This window comes from Gossypium raimondii, chromosome 3 (genome assembly GCF_025698545.1).
Source record: "Gossypium raimondii isolate GPD5lz chromosome 3, ASM2569854v1, whole genome shotgun sequence".
In the NCBI taxonomy this organism is placed as follows: domain Eukaryota; kingdom Viridiplantae; phylum Streptophyta; class Magnoliopsida; order Malvales; family Malvaceae; genus Gossypium; species Gossypium raimondii.
The window spans coordinates 23,038,245-23,065,603 of NC_068567.1; the positions used below are offsets into that span (position 1 = coordinate 23,038,245).

Here is a 27,359-nt window from a genome sequence, read left to right on the forward strand (position 1 = left end):
AATGCTCTCTGCTAGGGTTTCTTCTTAACCCATTTTGTGCCGCCGTTCGCCTATGCCAACACTCCGATCGCGACGGAGATGGTAACCATCCGACGATTTCGACGAAAAAAAGGTAAAATCCATTTCCTCCTTTCTTTTCTTCCTATTTTTAAGCGGAATAAACAAATAAAATAAAATAAAATAACGAAACTACGAATGAAGAATACCAAATGGAAAAAAAATAACCTTCTATGTTAAAAATTTTTTTATCTCTCACTATTTGAACTCTCTCTGTGTTGCAAAAATAATAGCTTTCTTTTTTATTGATTTTCGCCCCCTATTACAGTGTATTAAGATCGCTTTTATAGCAATCGTGAAATAAGAAGAAAAGAAATAAAATAGAAAGAAATCTTCCACTGTCTGCTTGATTTGATTTCGAGATTTTCTTGCCATATCTACCTTGCTTCTTTCCTTGTTGTGCAGGTACGATCGGGGATGTGGCTCGTACGGGGACTTCAGCTGCGGCGCGAATGTGGAAATTTGCCTAGGGTTTCCCTTGTGCTGGAAACGCTGGGCCTCCATCCTTTTTGTTTTGACTTGGGCCCTTGTAGGCCTGTTTGTAATTTGGGCCCTTTTACCCGGGACAAAATTGGGTATTACAGTAAGTGTTAAATTTAATTTTTAAATATTATTTAAGTTTTTTTATTTATGCAATTTTAATTATTATTTTATTATTTGTTATAAAAGTCTGTAGATCGGATATTGCAATGCTATATCCGTAATATGCATGGTCCTCCATCACCGTTGGTAGAGAATTACCTGCGGGAGGCAGGTTTTTGGTACGTGGCCACGGTAGGCCGAGGATGCAAGGTGGACTTGAAACTTATCAGTGCGTTGATTGAGAAGTGAAGACCCGAGACGCACACATTCCATCTTCCATGTGGAGAGTGCACTATCACTTTGGAAGATATCAATTTGCAATTGGGATTGCCGGTGGATTGGTACGCAGTCACTGGGTCTGTTCAATCTGGTGATTGGGGAGCGGTATGCTACGAGCTTTCGGGCGCTATTTCAAAAAATATTAACGGAGGTCGGATCGAGATGGGATGGTAACGAGACACATTCCCGGATTTGGATGATGATTCAACCGAACTAGAAAGAATTTGATATGCTCGGGCATACATTCTTCAGATAATTGGAGGTTATCTGATGCCAGACTTGTCACGGAACCTCGTACATCTAAGATGGCTGCTGAAACTCGTTGATTTTCGAGCAGCTGGTGAATTTAGTTAGGGGTCTACCATGTTGGCAATATTGTACCGGGAGATGTGCGGGGCGACGCGACCGAATAAAGCAAAAATCAAAGGTTGCCTGTCACTACTGCAGTCATGGGCACGGTTTTGCTTTCAATTTTTACGTCCTCGAGTGGACCACCTGTATACAATCCCACTCATAACGAGGTAAATTTTATATTAGATTTTACAATTATTACGTAGATTTAAAATATATTTGAATGCTAAAAATTTATTTAATTAGGTGGAACCATCCGGCAAGTTATGCTCGATTACCTACATGTCTTGAAGATATACGGCTTCTATTAGACCAACGGTCGGAAGCACAAGTAAGTATTAAATAAAATAGATATTTCCATCATGAGATAGTCGATTGGTATTTAGTATTTAGTATATAACTAATATTTCCATCATGGTCATATAGTTTTAATGGACACCATACGAGGATCTAGCAATTTGGGCAGTAATTCCGAATGAGTACTTCCAAAATCCAAACGCTTGGCATGTGAAAGTCCCATTGGTCAACTTTACGATTATGGAGATGCACTAGTCGGACAGAGTATTACGGCAATTTGGATTCCGACAACCGATTCTCATGGCACCTGAAGTGTTGGATGATCATCACAAAATCGACCTACGGCAATTGCATACGGATTGGCCAAGATTCTGGTTATACTTCATCCAAATATGGGAAGATCGATATGATTATATACCAACTCGAGAACCGATCATCATTCCAGAGTTAGCGTGCGTGCCGAAATACATGCCATGGTTTAGGATCCATGGTAAGCCGTATTTACTGTTGGCAGAGGAGAGGCAGCGGCAATTGCGTGTCCAAAGGGAACGACGTGGCCCTTTAAATCCAAGAAGAAGGGACGACGATGCAAGCCCATCAACGAGGCCCAGGCATTCACCCGGCCCATCATTATTGCCCATACAATCACTAGGCCCAGCAACAGCACCAACACAGTCACCCGACCCAGCAGTTCAATCGACGATACCCACGGCACAGCCTTTTCAAATGATGCCAGGTGTGTATTCTAGCCCTTTTATGTATCCTAACCCTTATATGTTTCCTTTTTCTAGTCCTATGGCAGGTTGGAGTCAGTGGCCCGGTTCATCTCCATTTTCGATTACGTCGAGTGGATCGCCGATGTATAAGCCAGCGTCGCATGAGAGATCGCAAGAGGGGCCGTCTGGGAGCTCTTCTTTTTACCAAACCCCATCACCGTATGGGTTTCAAATAGCTTCGTCGTTGGTGATGCAAACACCTCTACAGTTACTATTCTATTAAGGTGACTCATCGTCCTAACACCGACAACCAGATCCCCTACCGGAGGAACCAGAATCCCCGCCAGAGCAACCACAACCCCCGCCGAAAGCTGGACAAAGGAGGAATCCAGTGCGTAACCATCGACGACCACTATGTGGCACTGAATCCGGCGGGCACGGAGATTGATTTTTATTTATACAAACATTTTGAATATTTTGATATTATTTGATGTAATAAAATAGAAATTTATCTATATTATTTCATGTACTAAAATAGAAATTTACTTATACATTTTTAATATAATAGAAATTTTTTTAAATAAGGCAATATGTTGAATATTTCTATATTATTTCATTTAATAAAATAAAACGTTGTTTTGAATAAAGTAATTGTAATTTACTTTAATATTTTTAATAAAATAGATTTTCTTTTAAATAAGTCAATATTCTGAATATTTGTACCAATTTTTTATTTAAAAAATATAAATAATACAAAAATTTTTACAATAACGTTCAACTATTGCGATTTGGGCATGATCGGCTTGTATGGCCTGGGTTCCTACACCATCCGCACAAGTTCTGTTGACTGGTTATTTTTTGGATATCTGTATTGTTACGTATTCTAGTCGAGCAAGGTCGACCCTTTAGTTTGCGACGGAATTCTCTATCCGGTAACAGCTTAAAGGGAACAAGCGATATAGACGGCCACTTACGTTCATCTGGGACAGGTGGGAATACGTGTCTCCAGACGTTATACATGTTTTCTAATTTGTACACTTCGTCGATATATCTCATGGGATCCAAACAGAGATTCTGACAAGCTGCAATTACATGAGCGTATGGATAACGAAGTGCATCAAACATCCCACAGTCGCAAGTCCTATTTTGCAAGTGTACACGATATTGCCTGTCAATAACACCTTGGCGCGGTCTGTCAAACTCTGTCACGCGAAACCATAAGTTGTCTCGATCGTGACACACTGTGTGCATGGTGTTCATCCGCACCTTGGCCTTGTTAATTTCTTGCACTACCTTACTGCACCATACATGGCCTCCCTGCATCAGCCTGCATAACTCGCTGCTCGCTTTAGAAATAGCGTCGCCAAACGAAAATATGTCTCTCGCACAACCGATGTTATCGGTAGATGGCGCGTTCCTTTTAGAACAAAATTTATGCATCCAGTCAGGCTTGAGGTCATATGACCATATCGTAGGCTACCGTGTAAGTTTGTGCCAACTGTTCGAAAGGTATGTCACAAAGGTAGTCCGCGCATTCGCCGTTAATTGAACGCAAAACTGCCAACATCTATGAAAACGATCTTTATTTATTTCATACCCTGCCAATATAAGTTCATAGCGAATATTACATACCACTCTTTCAATTAGAATAAATCTAAAATGACAAACGAAATTATATTAATAGAGACTAAATACCCATGTTGGTCACTTGTCGTCGTTCACTCTGGATAGAAATTACCTGTAGTAGTTGGAAGCTACGTGCCTTAGGCAATACCGATGGTGTGTGCGCTGCCATAAGCTTCTCTGTCGATCAATTGCAACTAGTATGCCGGTGCCCCGATCTGAAATAACATAGATATCAGGTTAGGGGCACACATGCCTCCTTAACCTAGATAGAAAGAAATCCCAATCATCAGCTAACTCCCCCGGTGTTATTGCAAATGCAAGTGGAAGAATTCTCCCACTGCCATCCTGTGCCACTGCTACCAATAGCTGATGGGTATATCTACCAAACATAAAGGTACCGTCAATTTGTACCAATGGCTTGCAGTATGGAAATTCTTCTCGGCATTGCTTAAAGGTCCAAAACAGGCTTTTGAACACTAGGCATCCACGTAGCAATCGTCGTTGTAGTACGCATGTTCCGTTTGAAGGTCTGTTATGCAACCTGGGACGTATCTCTCTAGCCCTTGACACCACTACCATATTTCATTATATGAAGCGTCCCACCCACTATGCATCTTCTCCAACGCCTTCTGCTTAGCTGTCCAAGCCTTGCGGTAAGAGGGCGTGTACTCCATTTGGCTACGAATATTGGCAATTAAGACCGGAACTAAAGTCTTGGGATCTGCCTTCACCGTGGGTAGTATCAAGCTAGCTAACATAGTTGAATCCATCTTGAGATGATCTTGTGAAATACCTATAAACGGAGTACATTAAATAATGTAACATTACATGATAACAGTATTATTTAGAAACCCTAAATAGTACCTGTAGCACATGTATGTGGACCTTTGTACTTTTTAATCTCCCACAACCCTGTCATTTTCCTTAACGAGGCGTAGATTTTCCATGAACATGTACCGTCTTGCACTGTACACTTCGCCTCAAACTTATAAGCTTTGGACTTAACGATGTGGTAGTTAACGCCGTTATTGATGCTATGTTGTTCAAAGCACCAATAAAACTATCGTTGTTGGAAAACTGATTACCAACTTCAAATTCACCCAAATCCAGTACCGAACTTGTATGATCCGTATGGTAGATCTAGAAACTCCAACGCATCATCTGCAGACAAATCGACATTATGCATGTGGGCTGGAGGTGAGTATGCCCTGAATCGTGGATCTTCTTCTTCATCTGAACCCCCTTCAACATCTTCAGGTTCGGTTAGAATAGGCTCCGGTTCAGAGAATAATACAACTTTTGCACCATCAGGCCCAGGCTCTCGAGGTGGATCCACATTGAAGTCATCTTCTAACCCACCATCATCTGCAACGTACGAGGTCCCCTCACTGGACGGGCATTCATCATCCCTTCTTCTGGGCGTTTCATAATGTCCCCAATTGGATGTAGATTGCCAACCACTAAAAGTTGATGTCGTTCCCCAGTACGTATTTTCAGCATCAAACATCGACTCACCGAGGTGCATGTCCCATCCACTGATAGTGTGTCATGCAGGGGTTGTGTATTCCGCACCACTACCAAACATGGGTTGTTCCGTATTTTGTAACCCACTAACCGAGTGTCGGGCAGGGGTATACCTCTCGAACACCAGTCGCAAGTGCATCATTTGGCGATGTAAATTGTACATATAACTCAATATATGGTGCTCCACTAGTGAGATGAGTCTGCACCATTGCCTCCAAGCTACGAGCACCTTTTATGCCAAACGAGTCATATGTCACCGGATCAACAGAAGAACAAAATCGATACGTAATAGATAAAACTTTCATTGGCGTCGTTTCGAATATTTTACGGTTAATTCTTTTACGAAATTCTGTCAAATCTATGTTCTGGTTAAAAACCAGTCGCACTGTATTCTCCGATAAAAAAAACTCAGTTCTCGGTGTGGCAAATCTCACCATCATAGTAAATAACAACACTGATACGTTCACTCATCTTCAATTTCTATCCTTCTTAGCCCCTCTAAATTATTTTTACTGTAACTTATGCAATCTGAGAAAAAATTTTGCATCATTTATAGCCTCAGGCAAAACATACGCTACTGTAGCAAAAGCGCGTCCACGTGGGAGCTTCTTTCAAGATTCTGGCGACAAAGCATCCCGCTTAAAGCGTTTTGACACTATTTGCTCTAAACGTCTACTCGAAATTATTTTTTCAGGAGCTACTGTAGTAAAAGCGTCCATGTGGGAGCTTTTCAAGATTACTACGACAAAGCATCCTGCTTAAAGCGTTTTTGACACTATTTGCTCAAAAATTTTTACTCGAAATTATTTTTTCAGTAGCTACTGTAACAAAAGTGCGTCCACGTGGGAGCTTCTTTAAATTAACAAATAATTTAATTAACCCTAAACCCCAAACCCTAATTTATTTGAGTTTTTACTTAAAAACTCTAAACACTAAACCTAATCTAATTTTATAAAAATTTATAATTAATTTACTCAAGTAACCTCGAACCATAATTTATTTGATTTTTCTTTAAAACCCTTAACTCTAAACCCTAATCTAATTTTTAAATTTTTTTAATTAAACTACTCAAGTAACCCTAAACCCTAATTTAATTATTTTTTCTTAAAAACAATAAACACGAAACCTAATCCAAATTTGAAAATTTTATAATTAATTTAATTGACAAACCCTAAACCCTAATCTCTTATTTATTTAATTTTTTCCTAAAACCCTAAACTTAAAACACCAAAACCCTAACCCTAAACTAATAACCCAAAACCCTAATCGCAAACACGAGCAAAACGCACCCTTGAGAAATTGATTATTTGATATCAAAGCCAACAAGATCAATTTTTTATACCAAATAATGTGAAACCCACAAGAGCAATTTGAAAATACAAAAAAAAAATGGAAAATTTTAAAAGAATAAAATTTGAAAGGAAAAAAAAAGAATAAAATCAATTGTATTTCAAAGCATTAATAAGAGAATGTTTATTCGTTTATGACATTTCTTTTAAGTTTATTTCATTTGTTATTTTTAAAATTTATGGGCCTAATTTATCATTTTCTTTAGACTACCTTAGCCTAAGCTTATGTTACAAATTTTAAAATCCTAGCTATCTCGTCTTACATATTAAAACAGATTTAGAGGAAATAGTCAATAGAGATACGAAACTACGAATGCTCTACTTATTACTATTTAATGCATGGATAAAATTGCACATAAGCACAAGTGTCCATTGTTCTTAACGCTAATAAATTTGTGTAGACTTCTAAGTCCATTGTGCCATGTATAACATTTTTAACTTTTATTGTATGTGTTTTGCAACTTCATTGTTGTTATGGTGCTTTGTACCAATGCCTTAGTGGACAAGCAACCCGACCCTAGATTATGTCCATTCGTACACAAAACTACAACCTATATATGAGATAATTCTACTTCTGTGATGCAATAATATTTAGAAATCGTGAGAGGATTTGATAGGTTCTTATCAAGTCAGTATATTACTCAAAAAAAAAAATGGATGATGATACAAAGGAGAATACGGAGGAAACTTGGAGACACCAGTTTGAAGAGAAAAATCTTCGACTATAAAGTAATGAAAATGGAACTGGTACAAAAAATAATGTTTAAAAAGTGCATTTGATTCTTTTTCCTTGGCGTTGCGCTCTATCTGAATTGTTTATTATCAACAATAACCACACATATCACTCAGTCAAACCCAAGATCAAAACTAGGGCACCTACCTGCTTCCCTTGAATTCTTGACTTCTGTACAATCCTCCATTACACCAACTCTCTCATGACAAGTTTCTGCAGCTCGACTCCAGCTACCAAGCACTGACTCTTCATTACAGCATTTAGTATACGACTCCAAATTTTCCGAGTGAACCTACATGAGAAATTGGACACAGTTGTAATAACATCCAAACTAATGGTAAGAGATAGTGGTTTTGAGCAAACAACTGAACAGCACAACAGAATTGATCATAGGATTGGCAAAGCCCAAATGAGTATAAGTTTTCACATCCCCTCACATACACAACCTGCCATCTAAAAATGCCTATACAATTGTCGAATCTGTGTGCTCAGTCAAAGAGTTTAAGCCACTTGATGGCTGCATATAACGACATACTTTTCTGATATTTTACCTATCTTTTCAACTTTCTTAAGGCTTACAACTGGAATGGAAGCAAACAAAACCTCCATCAAGTTCAAACTCTTTATACAAGAATAATTAGCTGTTGTTAAATCGCACATGCAACAAAAAAAGAAATTTGTGGATGCAGAAGGAAAACAGCCAAACCTGATGCAAGTTTCCGACTTCAGTGTTCTTGGAGGATTTATTGCCATTACAACTGGATTTTGCTACTGAATCCAGCCCTGGTCAGAATATTACCAAACAATTATTGATGAATTTCATTAAAGGGGCTAACAGTACTTCTCATTTCCTATCTGATAGAAAACCCTTTTCACTCTGCTTAGGACTATGTCTCTCTAGGGGCAATTTAATGATAACTTAGGAAAAGCCAAAAGCAACTAATATAGCAATTTCACATGATAGAACTTAAACTTGCCTTTAGAATAGATATCAGGGGGAATTTTTATGTCTATGCATTCATTTGATTTGATATTATCCAATTTCCCACTTGATCCATGATGTGCTATTGATATCTCTTGTAGCTGGCTACATTCAAGAAAGTTTTTAGTCAAATATGAATTTTAAGGATCCTTCACAGGGCTGACTGGATTCATGACGTTCTTATCAGTAGATTGTGTGGTTATGCCCACTTGTATCATAGGTTTCCGGAGGATGGACAGGATTTGAGTAGCTGCAGAGACAAAACAAAAGATTAATTCCTTATGACATCAGTGCAGCACTAATCAAAATCATGCATTGCTTCCCCCGAAAAAAAAAACTTGTTTTGCCCTAGCAAGCATATTTTAAGCGATTGTCAAAGTTTATATCCAAGCAGAAAGTAGCATATATGCACCACATACCAAAATATTACATAATATAGTATCGTGTACATTGCACAGGACAGAAGAATAAATTAACCAATAATTTGCAAATCAACCACGCAAGCTAGTCATGGGCCAAGTGAGAGAATCTCCATACTGTTCCACGATGGCCAACCATGCAGCTGCAGTCAACTTGATGCATGCAGAATGTAACTAGTTGCACGCTGATTTACTTAGTTCTTTTGTGACTTTGTTTTTTGTCAAGTTTTGAAGTTTAGTTTGGTCATGTACTGGTGTTTAGGTGCTGATTGAGCTGATTAGTCCGCTTATCTATGTATACAAGTAATGTTTTACAAGTTTCAAGTTTACTTAGTGGTAGTAGTTAGTGTTTGGTAAGTTGATTGACTTAAATTGAATGGAATGAAATCTGTTTTTCATTCCTTTGCTGCTCGTTTTTTCTTTTTTAAGTTCTCTACTTTCTTCTTTGAAAAACACCAACAAATGGTACCAAGAACCTGTTGTCTTTGAGGGCCACTATTTTTTGTTTATGTTTCTTGCTGAGAAAGACAAAAGCTGCTTTCTTTCTTGTTGTTAGATATGTCCTCAGCAAACTTCTCACCACCTCCACCACTTGTCTTTCTTGGAGAGAACTACCACATTTGGGTAGTGAAGATGAGGACTTACCTCCAGGCCTATGACTTGTGGGATATAGTTGAAACAGACAAGGAGCCACCACCCTTGAGAGCAAATCCTACCATTGCTCAGATAAGGCAACATAGTGATGAGCGTGACAAGAAATACAAAGCAATGTCCTGCCTGCAAAATGGTGTTTCAGATGTTATCTTCACTAAGATCATGGCCTGTGAGACTCACAAATAAGCTTGGGACAAGCTGAAAGAGGAGTTCCAAGACTTAGAAAAGACAAGGCAGCAACAACTCATCAATCAAAGGAGGGACTTTGAAATTTTTAAGATGAAAGAGGCTGAAACAGTTAAGCAATACTCAGATAGAATTATGGCAATGGTTAACAACATCAAGTTACTTGGAGACCAGTTCAGTGGCAGCAGGATTGTTGAAAGGTCATCACAACACTTCCTAAGAGGTAAGAGCCCAAAATTTCCTCCTTGGAAGACTCAAGAGACTTGACAACAATTTCCTTGTATAAATTGATAAATCATTTTATGCTCAAGAGAAAAGAAGAGCATGTAGACAAGAGGAGCATTCTAAAAAAGCATTCCAAGCCAAAAACAAGGCTCGAGCTCCTCAAGCTATAAGGGAAAGAAGAGTTTGAATGAAAAGAAAGAAAAGCCAAAAAGAGATGCTGGAAAGAAAAAGTATCCACCATGGAGCAAAAAGTCCACACATCTAGAAAAGTATTGCTGGTTCAGGCCTGACATTCAATGTAGAGCCTGCAAACAATTTGGTCACATGGAAAGGGTGTGCAAAAAATAGGGCAGAAACAACAGCAACAGTAGATCAATGTCCAAGCTTAGGCTGCTAATGGAAGTCAAGCTCAGGAGAAGCATGTTTTTACTACTTTTTGTTTTGCAACTTGCAGCAAAGCTAAGAAATATAGGTTATTTGACAGTGGCTACACAAACCATATGGTTTCTAATGAAAGCATTTTTAAGGAGATTGATACAAGCTTCGTCTCCAAAGTGAACTGGAAATGGCAAGTTTATTGAATCCAAAGGAAAAGGAGAAGTCTTGATTAACACTCCCTTAGGTACAAAATCAATTTCAGATGTTCGTTTGATACCTGAAATAGACCAAAATCTGCTTAATGTTGGTCAACTACTAGAAAAATTATTCTCTTGTTTTCAAAAGCAAAACATGTATGATTATGGACCCATTTGGTCAAGAACTAGTGTCAGGGTTTATGATTGATAGGTGTTTTGTTCTAGATGTGAATCTGATGAATTCAAAAGCTTATGCCAGCTCAGTAGATGACTCATGTCTGTGGCACAAAAGATTGGGACATGTTAACTATAGGTACCTTAGCCAACTTTATAAGTTTGGTTTGATTGAAAACATGTCCAAAGTGGCATACCAAAATGTTTGTGAAGTCTGTCAGCTTGGGAAGTAAGCTAGGCTCCATTTCCCGTCAACAAAGCTTGGAGAGCCAATGACAAGTTACACCTAGTCCATACTGTTGTTTGTGGACCTATGACAACTTCTTCACTAAATGGCAACAAGTATTTTATTCTATTTATTGATGACTGCACAAGACACTAATGGGTTTATTTCTTGAAGTTGAAGTCTGTAGTAGCTGAGATCTTCTTGAAGTTCAAAGCAGCTGTTGAAAATCAAGCCAACTACAATTTGAAGATACTCAGATTAGGCAATAGAACTGAGTACACATCAAAAAGGTTTTAGAGTTTTTGAAAAGAGGCAGGCATTGAGCAACAGCTGACCAACATCTACACTCCACAGTAGAATGTTGTCTATGAAAGGAAGAATAAGACAGTGATGGATATGACCAAATGTTTGTTGTTTGAAAGCAAACTGTCAAACAAATTTTGGGTAAAAGCTGTAAATACCTGTGTATTTGCTAAATAGACTGCCAACCAAGGCTGCCATTTGAAGCTTGGTTTGGATTCAAACTATCTATCTCACACGTAAGAGTGTTTGGTTGCATCAATTATGCTCATGTACTAGTTGTGAAGAGAAGCAAACTAGAAAGAAGATCATTGCCAAGCATCTTTGTTGGATACAACAGCACTAAAAAGGGATACATGATCTTTGATCTTTTCACCAACAAGATTCTTGTGAGCAGAGATGTGAAGTTTAATGAAGTACATGAAAATGGGATGCTACTGAAGCTGAACTACTTGAACAAAGTCAGCAAGAAGCAGACCTGTATCCTATTGAAGTTAAGATTCGAGAAGATGAAGGATTTGATGACTTACTTGTTAAAGGCACTATGCCTATTGCTGAAGTGTGTCAAAGATGTGACTTAATAGTACTGGAACCTACAAATTTGAAGAAGCTACACAAGAAAGTGGATGGAGAGAAGCCATGAAAGTTGAGATATTCATGATTAATAAAAATCAGACTTGGGAACTTGTTGATAGACCAATCCACAAGAAGATCATTAGAGTTGGTTTTCAGAACCAAGATGAATCCTGATGGACCTGTCAATAGGTTTAACGCCAGATTGGTTATAAAGGGCATCAGTCAGCAATATGGTGTGGACTATGTTGAAACCTTTGCACCAATGGCAAGGTTGGACACCATCAAGTTGCTACAAGCTCTAGCAGCTCAAAAAAGATGGAAGATACATCAATTCGATGTAAAGTCAACCTTCTTGAATGGCTTTCTAAAAGACAAAGTGTATGTTGATCAGCCACAAAGCTTTGTAGCAACAGAGAATAAAACCAAAGTTTACAGACTAAAAAAGGAATTGTATGGCCTGAAATAGGCTTTAAGAGACTGGTATGAAAGAAATGACAGCCATTTGTCAAGTTTGGGATTTAAAAGAAGCATCAGTGAGCCAACATTGTATGTGAAGAAAGTTGAGAAGGAAACCTTGCTGGTAGTCTCACTGTATGTGATTGATTTGCTAAAGACTAGTAGCAGTAATGAGTTGGTTACTGAATTTAAGAAGTAAATGCAAGATATGTTTGAGATGTCAAACTTAGGGAAGATGACTTTCTTGGCATGGAAGTGTTTCAGATTCAACAGGTCATTTTCATAAGCCAAAAAGCCTTTGCCTTCAAGATTTCGAGCAAGTTTTGATGGAAAACTGTAAGCCAACAAGCACTCCTATTGCTCAAGGAGAAAAGCTCACCAACAAAGGTGACTCTGAGAAGGTAAATGAAACAAGCTATAAAAGCCTTGTTGGATGCTTAATTTACTTGACTGCGTCTAGACCAGACATTAGGTTTGTTGTCAGTCTTTTATCCAGGTTCATGCATTGCTACAATGAGATTCATTTTAAGGCAGCAAAAGAGTTTTAAGATATGTCAAAGGGACTCTAAACTATGGAGTTAGATTCGTTAAGGCCAATGACTTGAAGCTAGTCGGATAGACAAACAATGACTGGGATAGATCAACATATGACATGAAGAGCACATCAGGTTATTGTTTTACACTTGGTTTAGCAATGTTTTGTTAAAGTTCAAAGAAACAAGACATTGTGGCTCAATCAACAGCTGAAGCAAAGTATATTTCAACAGCAACAACTGTCAACCAGGTCATTTGGTTAAAGAAGCTTATGTCTTATTTGAACTTGAATCAAGAGGAAGCAATAGAGATCTATTGTAACAACCAATCTACTGTTGCAATTGCAAAGAATCCAGTATTTCATGACAAAACAAAACACTTCAAGATCAAATATCATTTTGTGAGAGAAGTTAAGCAATCAAAGGAAGTGAAACTGGTTCATTGTAGTTCTAAAGACCAGCTTGCAGACATCTTAACTAAGCCCCTTAGAGCTACAAGATTCAGGTTGAAAGATAGCATTGGTATTTGCTGCATAGAGGCCAAGGAGGAGTGTTGCGCAATGGCCAACCATGCAGCTGCAGTCAACTTGATGCATGCAGAATGTAACTAGTTGCATGCTAATTTACTTAGTTCTTTTGTGACTTTGTTTTTTGTCAAGTTTTGAAGTTTAGTTTGGTCATGTATTGGTGTCTAGGTGCTGATTGAGGTGATTATTCAGTTTATCTATGTCTGCAAGTAATGTATTACAAGTTTCAAGTTTACTTAGTGGTAGTAGTTAGTGGTAAGTTGATTGACTTAAAAAACTTATAATGCTTTGTTGAATGTAAAGAAATTTGTTTTTCATTCCTTTGCTGCTCGTTTTTTGTTTTTTTTAAGTTCTCTACTTTCTCTTTGAAAAACACCAACACATTCTGATATTTTTGTTTGTACATGAATACTATGAGGAGAAAAACATGAAATCTTGCATGGAAAGGAAGAAAAATTGGTGGAAGAAAAGACTTTCTTGAAGGTTGTTGACTTTGTCATATATGATGATCAGATCAAGGAAAGAATACATTTACCATCACGTAAAGGCTTGTCTGCAGATATATTCTGGCTTGATTTTGTCTCAGCAATAATTGGGATGCTAAAACTGGGATCTGAATATACCTTTGAAGAAGCAATTTTTTGAGGTTTCCCTGCAAAATTAAGCCAAAAAACTTCAACGGGATTATCAGTACCTAAAACAGACCAAAAAACTAGAACAGAAAGAAACCTTATAAAAATAAAGAAAATTTCTAGTGTTCGGTTCAAACTTGGGGGAAAATCATGCTAAGGTTCATAAAAAGAAAAAGAATAGATAAATGAGAAGTATCAATTCAGTCTTCAGGAGAGCTACAGAAATAATAATAGATATAAGACTCAAGAGCAGATGGAATGTGAAAAATAACTGATAGAAAGGACCAACCTCAATCATGTACCATAAAGGAAATACAAGTTAAATTATCAGTACAGGCACCAGCTAACCTTTCAAAAACGATTTGTGGGTTTTAAGACGATTCTGCACTCTGTGGATCATCTCTGTTTTACCAGCAGCATTATAATTGCTTACATGGGCATCAGAGTTCATGAGGCCTGGATGGTTTCCTTCAGCTTCTCCAATATTTACCAAATGAGCATCAAACGTTATTGATTCACCAGATTGTATTACTTCATCTTTATTGAGGAATCTGCTATTTATTAGTTTCTTGCTTCCATCATATAACATAATCTGAATTACAGAGCCAGTAACCAAGTCTGACCATTAATTACACATTAAGAGGAGTTAAAAGAAAAATGGAATTGAACAAACGGTCTATTTGTTTTTACAGAAAATAGAATCCAAAAACAAACAGATGTCTGTATCTTCTTATGTTTGTGTCATGAAAAATGACTTGCTCAACAGATAATGACTTATTAGTAAGTAGAAAATGAGACATGTTTTCTGAAAAGGGAAATATTTTTTTTCTAGAAAAGCACTCATATAAGTATAGTCCCACATGAATAGGTTTTTGTCATATTCTTTTTTGAAAATCTAATTCAATTGTGCAAGTAAAAGTTTCTAAGTTGATACAATACTTAGAACTACTCATAATCTATCACAACCCTTATATAAGAAGATAAACGCACTTCAACACACTTGAACCTACATCTTCTTTCACTGGCAACAATGCCAACGGAACTAAAACTCAATCGACATTTTTGCCATAGTTTTTAAAATTGAGATTTAATGAGAAATGTTTCATTTTAAATTTTAAAAATATTTAAATAGTAAGTTATTAATATAATGAATTTTATTATTTTAATAATAAACAATAACGCCATCAATATTTTAATTAGTATTAATAATATTTAATTAAAAATTCTATATTACTGTTTTAATAATAAGTATATATATACATCTAATGATAAATATTTTAATGTAAAATATTATTATTTTAATGTAAAATATTATTATTTTAATAGTATAAACATTATTAAAATAATATCTTAATCATTATAATACTATTTTAAAGTATTTTTAATAATATTTAATAATATAATATTTTAAGCTAAAATAAAAAATTTAAAACATTAATATTAAAAAACTGATAGTTTGATAATAAATAGTTTTAAATATTTTAATATTTATGCCAATGAGAATAATTTAGTACTAATTATATTAATTGAAATAATATTTTAATAATTTTTAAATATTAATATAATTAATGTTTTAATAAAATAGTATTAACTTAAGTATTTAATGATATAATATTTTATAAACAACTAGTATATTAAAATATTACTATTTGAAAGAAAAGTATATTTTTCAAAAATAATTAAACAAGAAAAAGCTTTTTTGATTGGATCATCCAAATAAAACAAATCTAGATTTTCAAGAAAAATCTTTACATTTCCCAAGAAGAATTCTCTAGTATTTTCTGGACGCCAATTTCTATGAGCAGACGGACCTAAACCAATTTACAATTAAGTATATAAAAGGACAAGGCTGGGACCAAACTTATAAAGCAAGTGATAGAAAAACAACCAATTCAAAAAAAGAAAAAGAAAGCGCCGAACTAATTTATTTCTCATATTTGACAAAGAAAATTATTCCAATTGCCAAGAGAAAGGAGAAATGAAGTTTGTGAATATAAACCTGTCTCTGCAGCGCTGCAGAATTTACGAGTTTTAAGAAACCATCATGGTACTTCTTGGCCTTTTGAGTTACTTGTGTAGTATACAAGACCTGCCATTCTAAATGACAAAAATATGTTAGTCTGAAGGGGAAGAGTGGAAAGAAGCTACAAAGATAGTGTAATAATGAAAAAACACTCAGAGGAAAAAAATTCTGTTCTATTTCTACTGCTTTAGTTTACTGATTTATATAGAGAGAAATAATCATTTTAAAGGAAATAAATCCTAATTCCTAATAGTCAAGAATTGATATCCTAATTTCCTAAAAATCAAGAATCGAGATTAGTTTCTATTTATAAGGGATTATAATGATTTCTATCCTTAATTATAAGGATTTCAATACCATCGATTTCTATCCTTATTCCAACACTCCCCTCAAGTCGGAGTGTAGATGTTAATCAAACCCGACTTGCCACTAAGTTCTTCATACATGTTTCATTCAAACTTTTAGTTAACATGTCGCAACTTGTTGTCTAGTAGGTAGGTAGGTGATGCATACTTCTCTTGAGTGTACTTTTTCTTTTATAAAGTAACGATCTATTTCCACATGTTTGGTCCGATCATGATGCATGGATTATGTGCTATCTTGACAGACTGGTTGTCACAAGACATCTTCATAGGTCCGGTATAAGGCACTTTTAGTTCTCCCATAAGTCTTTGTATCCAAACTCCTTCGATATACCATGAGATAGTGCTCGATACTCGCCTCTGACCTTGCTGCGTGCTACCACAGATCGTTTTTTGCTCCTCCATGTCACGAATTACCCCAAACATAACTACAATAGCCGCTTGTAGAGTGTCTATCATTAATGAACACCTTGATCTGCAGATCGATTGTAGACTTCACGCTTTGCTGATGATCTTCTTGAAGTACAGTGCTTTTACCAGAGTTCCTTTTAGATATCTTAGTATTCTATATGCGACTTCCGGTGCTTCTCCTGGGCATGCATATATTGGCTAATAACACTCACATCAAGGCTATGTCCGGACGGGTGTGAGGTAGATGAGCCTTCCTACTAGACGTTGATATCTCCCCGCCGATTTCTTCTCCATCTTCATTAGTTCCCAATTTAAGGTTAAACTCCATAAGAGTTTAATTTGGTTTGTCGCCCATCAAACCAACTTCCGACAAGAGATCAAGAACATATTTCCTTTGGGAAATGAAGATACCTTTTTGACCTTGCTACCTCCATACCAAGAAAATATTTAAGACTCCCAAGTCTTTAAGTTCAAACTCTGTACCAAGAAATTCTTTCAATCTCAAAATTTCGCCGAGTCATTTCCTGTTAATATTATATCGTCAACATAAACGATAAGGATGCAGCATTTACCCTCTTCCGAGTGCTTGTAGAACATGGTGTAGTCTGCCTATCCTTGAATGTAATTTCTGCTAGTCATAGCTTTTGCAAATCGGCTGAACCACGCTCGTGGAGATTGTTTCAGCCCATACAAGGACTTCTTCAACTTACACACTTGATCCTTGTTTTCTTCAAACCCGGGTGGGAAATCCATGTACACCTCCTCATTTAATTCCCCGTTGAGAAAAGCATTTTTTACATCCAATTGAGTCAAGTGCCAATCAAGGTTGGCAGCAAGAGATAGCAAGACCCGAACGGTGTTTAGCTTGGCAACCGGTGCAAACATCTCATTGTAGTCGAGACCATAAGTTTGGGTGAATCCCTTAGCCACAAGTCGAGCTTTGTATCGGTCAATACGGCCATCGGGTTTAAATTTCGTAGTGAAAATCCATTTGCACCCTACGGTTTTTTCCTTTAGGCAGATCCGAGACTTCCCATGTTTCATTGTTTTTGAGAGCCTTCATTTCTTCCATCACGGCTTGTCTCCACTCAGCTGATTCAAGAGCCTCTTCTATATTTTTTGGAATTTTTACAGAATCAACATTAGTCACAAAAGCTTTGTAAGACTTAGATAAATTTCCATAAGATACAAACCGAGAAATAGGATGTTGAGTGCGACTCCTTGTACCCTTCGAATCGCAATTGGAAGATAGATGGATGGTGACGGAGGTGGGACTTCGCTTTGAAGCGGTCCTCGGTTGGAGATGTAATTGGCATCTTGTATCAATTTCGGAGAACAATTCGTCGGAGTAAACTCAGATTTTTGCTTTCCTTGATCAAGTGGTCATTGTACTTGGTGGAGGTATTGTCATTGGGAAGGACGGTGTTAAATTCTTCTTGATAGGGAAACAACAACTAAATCTGGATAGGTTTGTTTGTGATAGTAGTAGTAGGATCAAAGCGGTATAATGAGGAGAGTATTAAGGGTCTCATCTTCATTAAAAATCTCCCTAAAGATGAGATCTTTGCAAAGTATGGTTCATTTTCAAAGAAGGTAACATCCGAGAGACAAACATTCGGCGCAATGTTGGTGAGTAACACTTATAGCCTTTTTGTGTAGGGGAATATCCAATGAAGATGCAGGTGTGGGCTCGAGGATCAAGTTTGGATTGATTTGGTTGATGGTTATGGACAAAAACTTTACAGCCGAATATTTTGGCTGGAAGATTAGGCACATGAAATAGAGGGAAGGCCTTTAAAAGAGTATTTAGAGGTGTTTGAAAATTGAGGATCTTTGTGGCATTCGGTTTATGAGATAACAGGCAGTGAGGACAGCTTCTCCCCACAAGTATTTTGGAACATTCATAGTGAACATTATGGCTCGGGCCACATCAAGGAGATGACGATTTTTCTCTCGAGATCCCGCTTTGTTGAGGAGTGTCGGGACAAGAGCTTTGGTGTATAATGCCTTGGTCGAAAGGTATGGACTTAAGATGAGTTGAAGTATTCTCTCCCATTGTCAAGACGGAGGGTATGTATGGTAGAGTTGAATTGGGTTCGAACCATTGAGTGAAAATTTTGGAATACTTTGGGTGTTTCAGATTTTTCTTTGAGTAGATAGATCCAACAGACCCTAGTATGATCATCAATGAATGTTATAAACCATCTAGCCCCGTAATATTTTTCACTCATTTGGCTCCCCATAGGTCACTATGGATTAACGAAAAAGGTTAGGACTGAATATGTGGTTTTAATGGGTATGGCACACGGGTATGTTTAGATAATTGGCAAATTTCACACTTCAAGTAATTAATACTTTTATTTTGAAATAACAAATGAAGATGTTTTTCAAATACACAAAGTTTGATGTCCTAACCTACGGTGCCATAACATAATAGTGTCCTCTTTTGAAGTGGATAGAGCCAATCCCCTTGTATATACTGTTTTTATTCCAAATATATAGTCCATCATCAACTTTAGCAAGGCCAATCATCCTCCCGATTTGCCTCAGATTACACAACCAATTGCGTAAAATTCAACAAGAACATTTTCATCCTTAGTAAGTTTACTAATTGAAAGTAAATTACAGGACAAGTTTGGGACATGTAGGACTTTATCGAGAGAAAAACTCTCTGTCATTTGTACTTCTCCTATTCCACCACGGTGAGTAAGAACCAAAATCACTATGCGGATTCGGGATTTGTTATGACAAGGAGTGTAGGTGTGAAACAACGTGGAGTTACTTGTCATGTGATCGAGGCGCCTAATCGAGTATCCAAGGAGATTGATTATTAGATTCAAAAGCAATGTTGAGGGCAGTACCTTAAATGGCTAGAGATCCATGAGTGGTGGGAGTACCAAGTATCTTATGGAGAGTCTCAAGTTGTGTTTTGTTAGCGAACATCAAAAACATCATCGCGATAGTGGAGGAATTAATTTCACCTTGAGTGATTCCCGATTGATATTCGAGTTATTTGTGATGTCTCGGTTTGAGAGAAAATTTCATTGATATCACCCATTGGAGGACTAAACCAAGGAATTTTTAGGAAAGGAAATTAGAGAAAAAATTAGGATCGAATGAATCCTAAAGCCCTGATGCCACGAAAAAACACTCAGAGGAAAAAATTTCATTCTATTTCTATTGCTTTAGTTTACTGATTTATATAGAGAGAAATAATCATTTTAAAGGAAATAAATCCTAATTCCTAAGAATCAAGAATTGATATCCTAATTTCCTAAGAATCAAGAATCGAGATTAGTTTCTATTTACAAGGATTATAATGATTTCTATCCTTAATTATAAGGATTCCAATACCATCAGATTTCTATCCTTATTCCAACAAATAAATCAAAAGGGAATCTGTTGCATAAATTCTCCGAAATATGTAGAGAGAGCAAAAAGTTAGTGGGTCTGCTGGTTGTTCCAGTGCACTGTATAGATACAAGTATAGAATACCAAGAAAAAAAAATACAAAATTCAAGTTTCCCTCCTCAAAACATCAAGTATTAAATTATGTCAAAGCTTCAAGCAACCATAACTACCAATAAACTACTCCCTAAGCTTAGCACCCAGTAAAGAAGAAAGTCCAAGTGGGTGATTGACCTAGTATGTAGAAGAGCTTTCCTATTACAAGAGCAGAAGCTAGGTGCTTGTATCTCATAATTTTTGAAGAAGTAACTTATATTGGAAGTTCATTTAGGCTTTAGACGAAGCTAAAACCAAACTTCTTCAAAAGCGTACTGATGTGTGTGGTAACTAATATTTAATGAGATTATTATCTATTCTCATTCTTTAGTAATTCATAAAACTACAAGGAGAATTATATTACTTCACACTCAAATTTTGTATTTACTTCAGTTTTTCCCCTGATTAATCTTTTTATTTGCTTTGTCCTTTAATTTAGGATTACCTAAAACATTCTTGATCTTTTCTATTTCTTCGAGTTAGATTTGTGATACCATTCTTATCAAATAGTTCTCTAAATCTACAACACTTCCACATTAAGTTTGCCAAATATTACTTATGTTATAACTTCTCTTCTCAAAACTTCAAAAAAGCTCTATTTTATCAGCACTTTAGGCTCTATGTTAATAGTATTAACCTAAACACCCAAAATATAAGAAATGGTATAGAGGGCATGAATTGTAAAATATATATTAATAATATTTTTCTTCCACATGGATCACGCATTCATGCCCCCATGAATCACACCTTATTGACTGCAGACTACGAGTTACCCTTGTAAGAACTTAACTCCAATCGAGCCAGGGCAGCATTAAGTGTCGACTCAGATTATCAAGGACCTAGACTCTCAACCACAATTTCCCTTTAAACAAAATGTAGGTGTTGACAATGTTACTTGAACTCAAGAGTGAGTATCAAATCCAATATACGTCCAATAGGAGTATGGTTATTTTCATAAGGTTTGCACCCACTATATATCCAATAGTAGTATGGTCATTTTCAGAAGTTTTGCAAATATGAAGAAAGCTGGACCTCCTTACCCATGTCTAACTGGATATATGCTAGACACAAGTACTTTAAGGAAAAATTAGTGTTGAAGCAACAGAGTGTTGCAAGCACATAGTTAAGCAACCTGCCACCTCCCCCAAAGGTTGGGTCCAGTTTCCACCCCTTAACAAGAAGATGCTTATATGAATAAATAATAGATCTGTCTGGCAGTGGTGTTTATGTCATTCACCTAAAGACTGCTAAAAAAATAGCCACTTTATCGTTTTCATGGTCTGGAATTAACAGGAACTGGTAAGTTGTTTCACATGCTTCATTGTGTGATAGTAGTTCAACCTAAACAGAAGAGTGTAAAAATGGAATGTGAACTTAGGCATAAAATGAGAAAGTAATCATTAAATTATTCTCCCATCTTATTTCAAATTTCGTATTTGAGCATCTATCTTGGATTTGATAGAAAAAAAAATGAAAATTTGAAAAGTACATATGCCTCCAACTGTAGCATTTTAGGTGACAATAGAACATTCATATGCCATACCAATCTTGACAAAGAAATTAAAAAATATATGTTCCATGTATATATGCATATAAAGGTGAAAATAGAAAAGCGAGCTGACTAAACTATCTTCAAGAATTAAGTGAAAGAGGAGCAAAAAATATAATCACAAAACAAGTAATGGTAAGGCTCACCATTCTTTTCCAAAAGCTCCACCACTTTCAAATTTATTTTTCCACTCACTCATTCCCAGCTCCCGCCATTATTGCTATCATTTCCTTAAACATTGCTTCCTTTGCAATCACCAGTCTCAACCAGATGAGCAAATGAGGATATTGATTCTCCAGATATTATTACTACAACTCTCTAAAGAAACTAGCTTTCTAAGAGCTTCTCTGTTCATCAACCAACATGACCAGTAACGAAAACAAGGTGCTATAAAGTTGAAGTTCAACTTCACATCCACGTCGGACTTATCTCAATGAAATATTGCTATGGGAATTGATCTATAACTCAAATCTACAATCAACCAACATTTATCAAATTTGAGAAAGAGTTTGAATAAATGTTTAACCATCGCATTTTGTCTCTTAAACAAAGAGATCCTTGAATCAAAATCCTAACGCATATAGATACATTCAATCAAGAATTTCCAAGAGCATTGAAGGCTGGTTTACCATTGAAGTTAAAAAGTACTTTTAAAAAATGTTGTGGAAAAGTACTTTTGATAAGTGTTTTTGAAAAGTTTGACAATGTTTACTATTACTGTCAAAAAGTACATTGAGAAGGTAAAATGTCCATTTTACACATTACGTTCTAAAGTAAAAGATATGTTTCTTTCATGAGGATAAGAAAGTAATTTCGACCAAAAGTAGTTTTGCAAAAGCCAAAAACTAAAAATTTTGGCTTTTTGGCTTAGGTTAAAATCCCAATTTAGAAACATGATTTGGTTTAAAAAGCTACTTGTTTATATTACTTTTGACTTAAAATCATGGTTTGAGTTGAAAAGCACTTTTCAACCTCAATGGTAAATGAAGTCTGAGAACATTTTCAAGTAGTGTTCAATCAAAGACATATTAATCACTATTCACTTGATTGGTTCAAGCTATCAACAATTTTTTTCCTTAAGTCTCTTTTTGTTAAACTCACTCACAACTTTTTTCCTTTTTGAGTTTCGAGAATATCCTAAGTCACAGATTTGATCATCCATGAATTGAAACATCTAAATGATCAGCTCCACCAATCAATTGTTAGATGCTATGTTACTTGGACTCTGGATGAATGTTGGATATGGTACATTTCCGACATGAGTATGCTCTTCTTTTTTAATTTCTCCATATATTTGCTGGATTGTAACCCCTATACTCAAATCCAAATATATGTTGAATATAGGTGTTGAACGTGAGTACTTTAGAGAAAATGAAGAATTTGGGTAACATGGGTTGGCATTAATAGGTCTTTAAATCAATCATTTGAAAAACCTAAATTCTTTATCAATGAAAGAACAGCACCACAAGTTTTGATCAATAAGATACCAAAGCAGAAAAGAATGGAGTCTTTGTCTAAAGACATGAGAAAGGGTGACTGTATAGCACCTATCAATGAGATAAGTGCTCTTTCAACTCTCTCAAAACAAAAGATGTTCCAAAAATATATGCAATGGTTCCTTTCGTAAGGTACAAAAATCCAAACTACGCCATATATAGGATCTTTGCCCAGTGGTTGCCTTTGACAGTAGGAAGCTAAATGATGTGGAGAAGTATATAGGATCTCTATTAAAAATAAAAATAAAAATAAAAATAAACCTGATACAAGATTGCTTCACACCTAGCTCAAAATGTGAATAGTGATCTATGGATTGATCATTAGGTAGCATGCAAGTCAACTTTCAGCATCGTTCTTCCATTCCTTTGCCAAAAGAAGTTCTTATTCCCTCAATAAATGTTGAAAAATGAGGGACATAACTTTTTACAAGAGAGATGCATTTAGAGAAAGAGCATTTTTAGATATAAAGATCTAATAACAAAATGACATCCTAACAAATTGAAATGTTGATAGTGAGAACACCACCAATAAAATTTGCCCTGACTACTGCCAAATTATAGCTCTATGAAACGACAGAATACATCAGGCAAAACCCCGGCTAAAAATGGAACTTGGTGGTAGGGTAGGTGTAATAGGAGAGATCAATCAGCAGTTCTAAAGTTCTCCCGGAAATGAATTCACTTCTTTCATTCCCCAACATGTATCTTTGCAATCACTGGTTTCCAGAGAGAATGTGTGGGACAAAACTCAGCATCCACTCTAAGCTACTTAAAAGCTCACCTACTCTGAATGAAGTCAACTAAAGATTCTATTTCAAGGCATGAGAAAGGATAAAACAAATATATATAGATTTAGTAGAGAACTCAAACAGTGATTCTGAAGAAGCAAGGAGCAGACTTCCCATCTGGACCGGTTCTTCCTACATAAAGATTCTTTATACGAATGCCCTGGACTATAAGGAGATAAGGAGTCTTAGGTGCTTGGGATTCAGCTAGGTGCAAATCGGAGTGAGAAGTGGTTTTTCATCCATCCATGATGGGAATCAATATGTGCTTATCATAGGCTTAGAGTGATTTTTCGAATGCCAAGAGTGAAACAAAACGTCAATGTCAGACTAGTACTATCTGAGAGAAAATATTTGCTCTCCATAATGAAGAGATTTTTTTTTTTTTACCAGGCTGGTAGGAATAGAACGCTTGGTAGTTGGTACTACAGCATAAAACAGTCATAGAGTGACAACATGAAAACTGAATGATACATAGCAGTGGTGAGAATAGTTATAGCAATCAGTCATTTAAAAAAAGGTCCATTTAGTAGTAAAATGAAGTTCATAAACATTAGAAATAGTGCAGCATTTTCATCAACTAACCTGTGACACTAGCTTTCGTTGTAGTTGGACCAGTTTGCTGAGCAACATATTTTTGAAGTTCATTCTTCTTGAACTCTGAAATACAAGTGAAATTCATATCAAAATAGTAAACTAGTAACAGAAACATCCGGAAATTATTAACAATTCAATTGCAAAGAAACTAACCTCTGATTATCTTTTGTGAAGGGCTCAGACTTCGATCAATTGGCTCGACTTCATTGCTCTTTTTTCTGGCATCTGAAAAATTAAGATAAGGAGACTGGAGAAGGCCAACGTCAACAAAATATGCAGCGAAAGTGAGGGTTTGGGCAGAGCTAACAACTTCATCTCTTCTCAACATCCTGCATTCCAGAAGCTTGTCGGACTCATCGTACAACATCAACTGTGGAGGCAGCCATGCCCATGATTACCACCAAATTATGATTTGAAACAAACAGAGAAAGGTATAGAAGCAAGAAGGATTGACCTTGTTGGATGAAATGTGAAGATCTAAGAAACCGTCATGATAAACTTTGCGCTTCTGTTTGATGTGCTTGGTGTACGCAACACTCCACCTCTTCTTCTCCTTCTCTTCTTCCATTCTTCACCAATTTCAATAAAAAAATAGCAAAGATTATATTCGATTCCAAGTTTTTTTTTTTTTCTTTTCGAATCTTCAAATAGTTACAGGATGTTTGGATTTGGAGAAAAAGAGGGAAAGTTGAAAAGGAGGGAAAGGAAAGGGTCCTTACTAATTTGACTAAATTAATGTGGTTTTGTTAAATATTTATTAGATATTTTTTTATATAAACCCCAATATCATTTTTTTCAAATTCAATCTTAATTCTACCTCAAATTCTTAAATCTCTCTCAAATTTCACTTAATTCCTCTTAATTTTTCACTCAAATTTTGATTCTCTCTCAGCTCTCTCTTTTTATTAAAATTGTCTTAAAATTTAAGTAAATTATTTTTATTTTACAATTTATTTTGTCTTTTTCGAAATTAACAATAACAAAATCTCTAATTATTTTGGATGGAAAGTACATTTTGATTGATCAATTGCAAATAGTAAGAATTTTTTTATTATATTTATAACACCCTATTTTTGCCCGGGTCTAAAAAGCCTAGACTACAACGGGCCTATATGGGCCAAACCCCAAATCAAGCAGAAGCCCAAAATACAAGAGTACATGGCCCAAATACAGTGGCCCAAAAAATGTCAGAAAACCCTAGGGTTTCTAATCATCTGCGCTGCAACCACCTAGCCCATTCGCGCCGCAGCCGAATCTTCACCTGCACATCAAAAAAGAAACAAACAGAATATGGAAAGTGAATCAAAAATTCGCAAATCAAATAAAGGACAGATTTGTTTCTTCTTTGTATTGTTTCATCCGGCTATAAAAGAGCCGTAAAATATTGTAATAGGGATCCCGAAAAATCAATAAAAAAGAAAGAAAGTACTTTCACAGCATACAAACAGAGAGTAAAATCGAAAACGAAGGTTGATATTTTTGGCTCTATTTTAGTCTTTATTTTCTTTCTATTGTTTTTTATTGAAATAAAATAACACAAAAGTAAAAAACTTATTTTTATTCGCCTCTATAACGCCGTTGGCAAGGCCGAGGTCCGTCTCCGATGACAGACGGCAAGAAGCCGAAAGGTTTCTAGGTTTTTTTAGTTTTTCTCGTTGATTTTGGGATTTTTGAGCCTAGATCTGGGCGTGGACAAGTCGAGGGGACCGAATAGGGCTTTTTCCTTTTTTCGCCACAGAGAGGCGGTGGCCTGCTGTCAAGATCGTGACCAGCATGGTGGCCGATGGTCCGGCTGATGACCGGACCCCTAACTGGACGAATGGGGAAGGAGAGTTTTTTAAAAGGGTTTTAGGTTTTTTTTTTTTTAAATAGGCTTCAAATGAATTTTTTTTGGAGAATTTGGGGCTTTTATAGGGTACCAAAACGGTACCGTTTTGGAGAGCCCCCAGACGCCCAAAACGACATCGTTTTGGGGAGGCCGACCCAAATCCGACTTGACCCAGCCTAGGATCCGCGTGTTTTTAAGCGGAGGGGTAAATTGCGCTTTTAGCCCCTCCGCCTTTTAATATATTTCCAATTAAGTTTTTTTATTTTTTAGATTTACCCTTTTATTTATTTCAATATCAATTTGGTCCAATTTGCAACGGCGCCGTTTTAGAGGAGATGAGATAATTTCCTTTCCAGCCCCTCTGCGTTATTTGCGCGTTCAATATGGTCCCCCAGTCCTCAATTATTTGCGAATTTGCCCCAGATTTTTGTCTACAGTTCAATTTAGTCTTTTTTTATTTTCTTTATTTTTAAATTAATTGATAATGTAATTATTTTATATATATATGTAAGTTTTTTTATCTATATATGCATATATATTTCTATTTTTTTAATGAATATTTTTCTATATTTATTTTTTAAATGAATATTTTTATATTTATACATATATATTTATGTTTTTAAAATGATTAAATATTTACTTATTTTTTATTTTATTTTTATTATTATTTTATATATATACGTCTAATTATGTATTTTTCTATATTTTCATAAATACATTATAGATTTTGCTATATATAAATTTTATAATTCTAGATTTTATATGTAAATCCATGTGCATTTTTTTTAAAAAATTCAATGTATATATTATGTACCTTTTATTCTT

At 36.0% G+C, this 27,359-nt stretch overlaps 1 protein-coding gene across 3 annotated transcripts; it reads right to left on the reverse strand.

Annotated features, from left to right (window-relative positions):
- Positions 1-8,496: 8,496 nt before the first annotated feature.
- LOC105793886 (uncharacterized) lies at positions 8,497-25,417 on the reverse strand. Of its 3 annotated transcripts, none has more exons than XM_012622778.2 (7): positions 25,161-25,417; positions 24,860-25,076; positions 24,695-24,769; positions 15,979-16,076; positions 14,328-14,571; positions 13,883-13,999; positions 8,497-8,746 (listed from the first exon to the last, which is right to left on the reverse strand). In XM_012622778.2, the coding sequence occupies exons 1-7, from the start codon at positions 25,272-25,274 to the stop codon at positions 8,637-8,639; spliced, it is 975 nt and encodes a 324-aa protein (XP_012478232.1). In that variant the 5' UTR covers positions 25,275-25,417; the 3' UTR covers positions 8,497-8,636. The 3 variants fall into 3 exon arrangements, with proteins under 3 accessions (XP_012478232.1, XP_052484171.1, XP_052484172.1); XM_052628211.1 differs by having other exon boundaries at positions 8,497-9,692; XM_052628212.1 differs by having other exon boundaries at positions 24,860-25,035; positions 25,161-25,306.
- Positions 25,418-27,359: the final 1,942 nt, after the last annotated feature.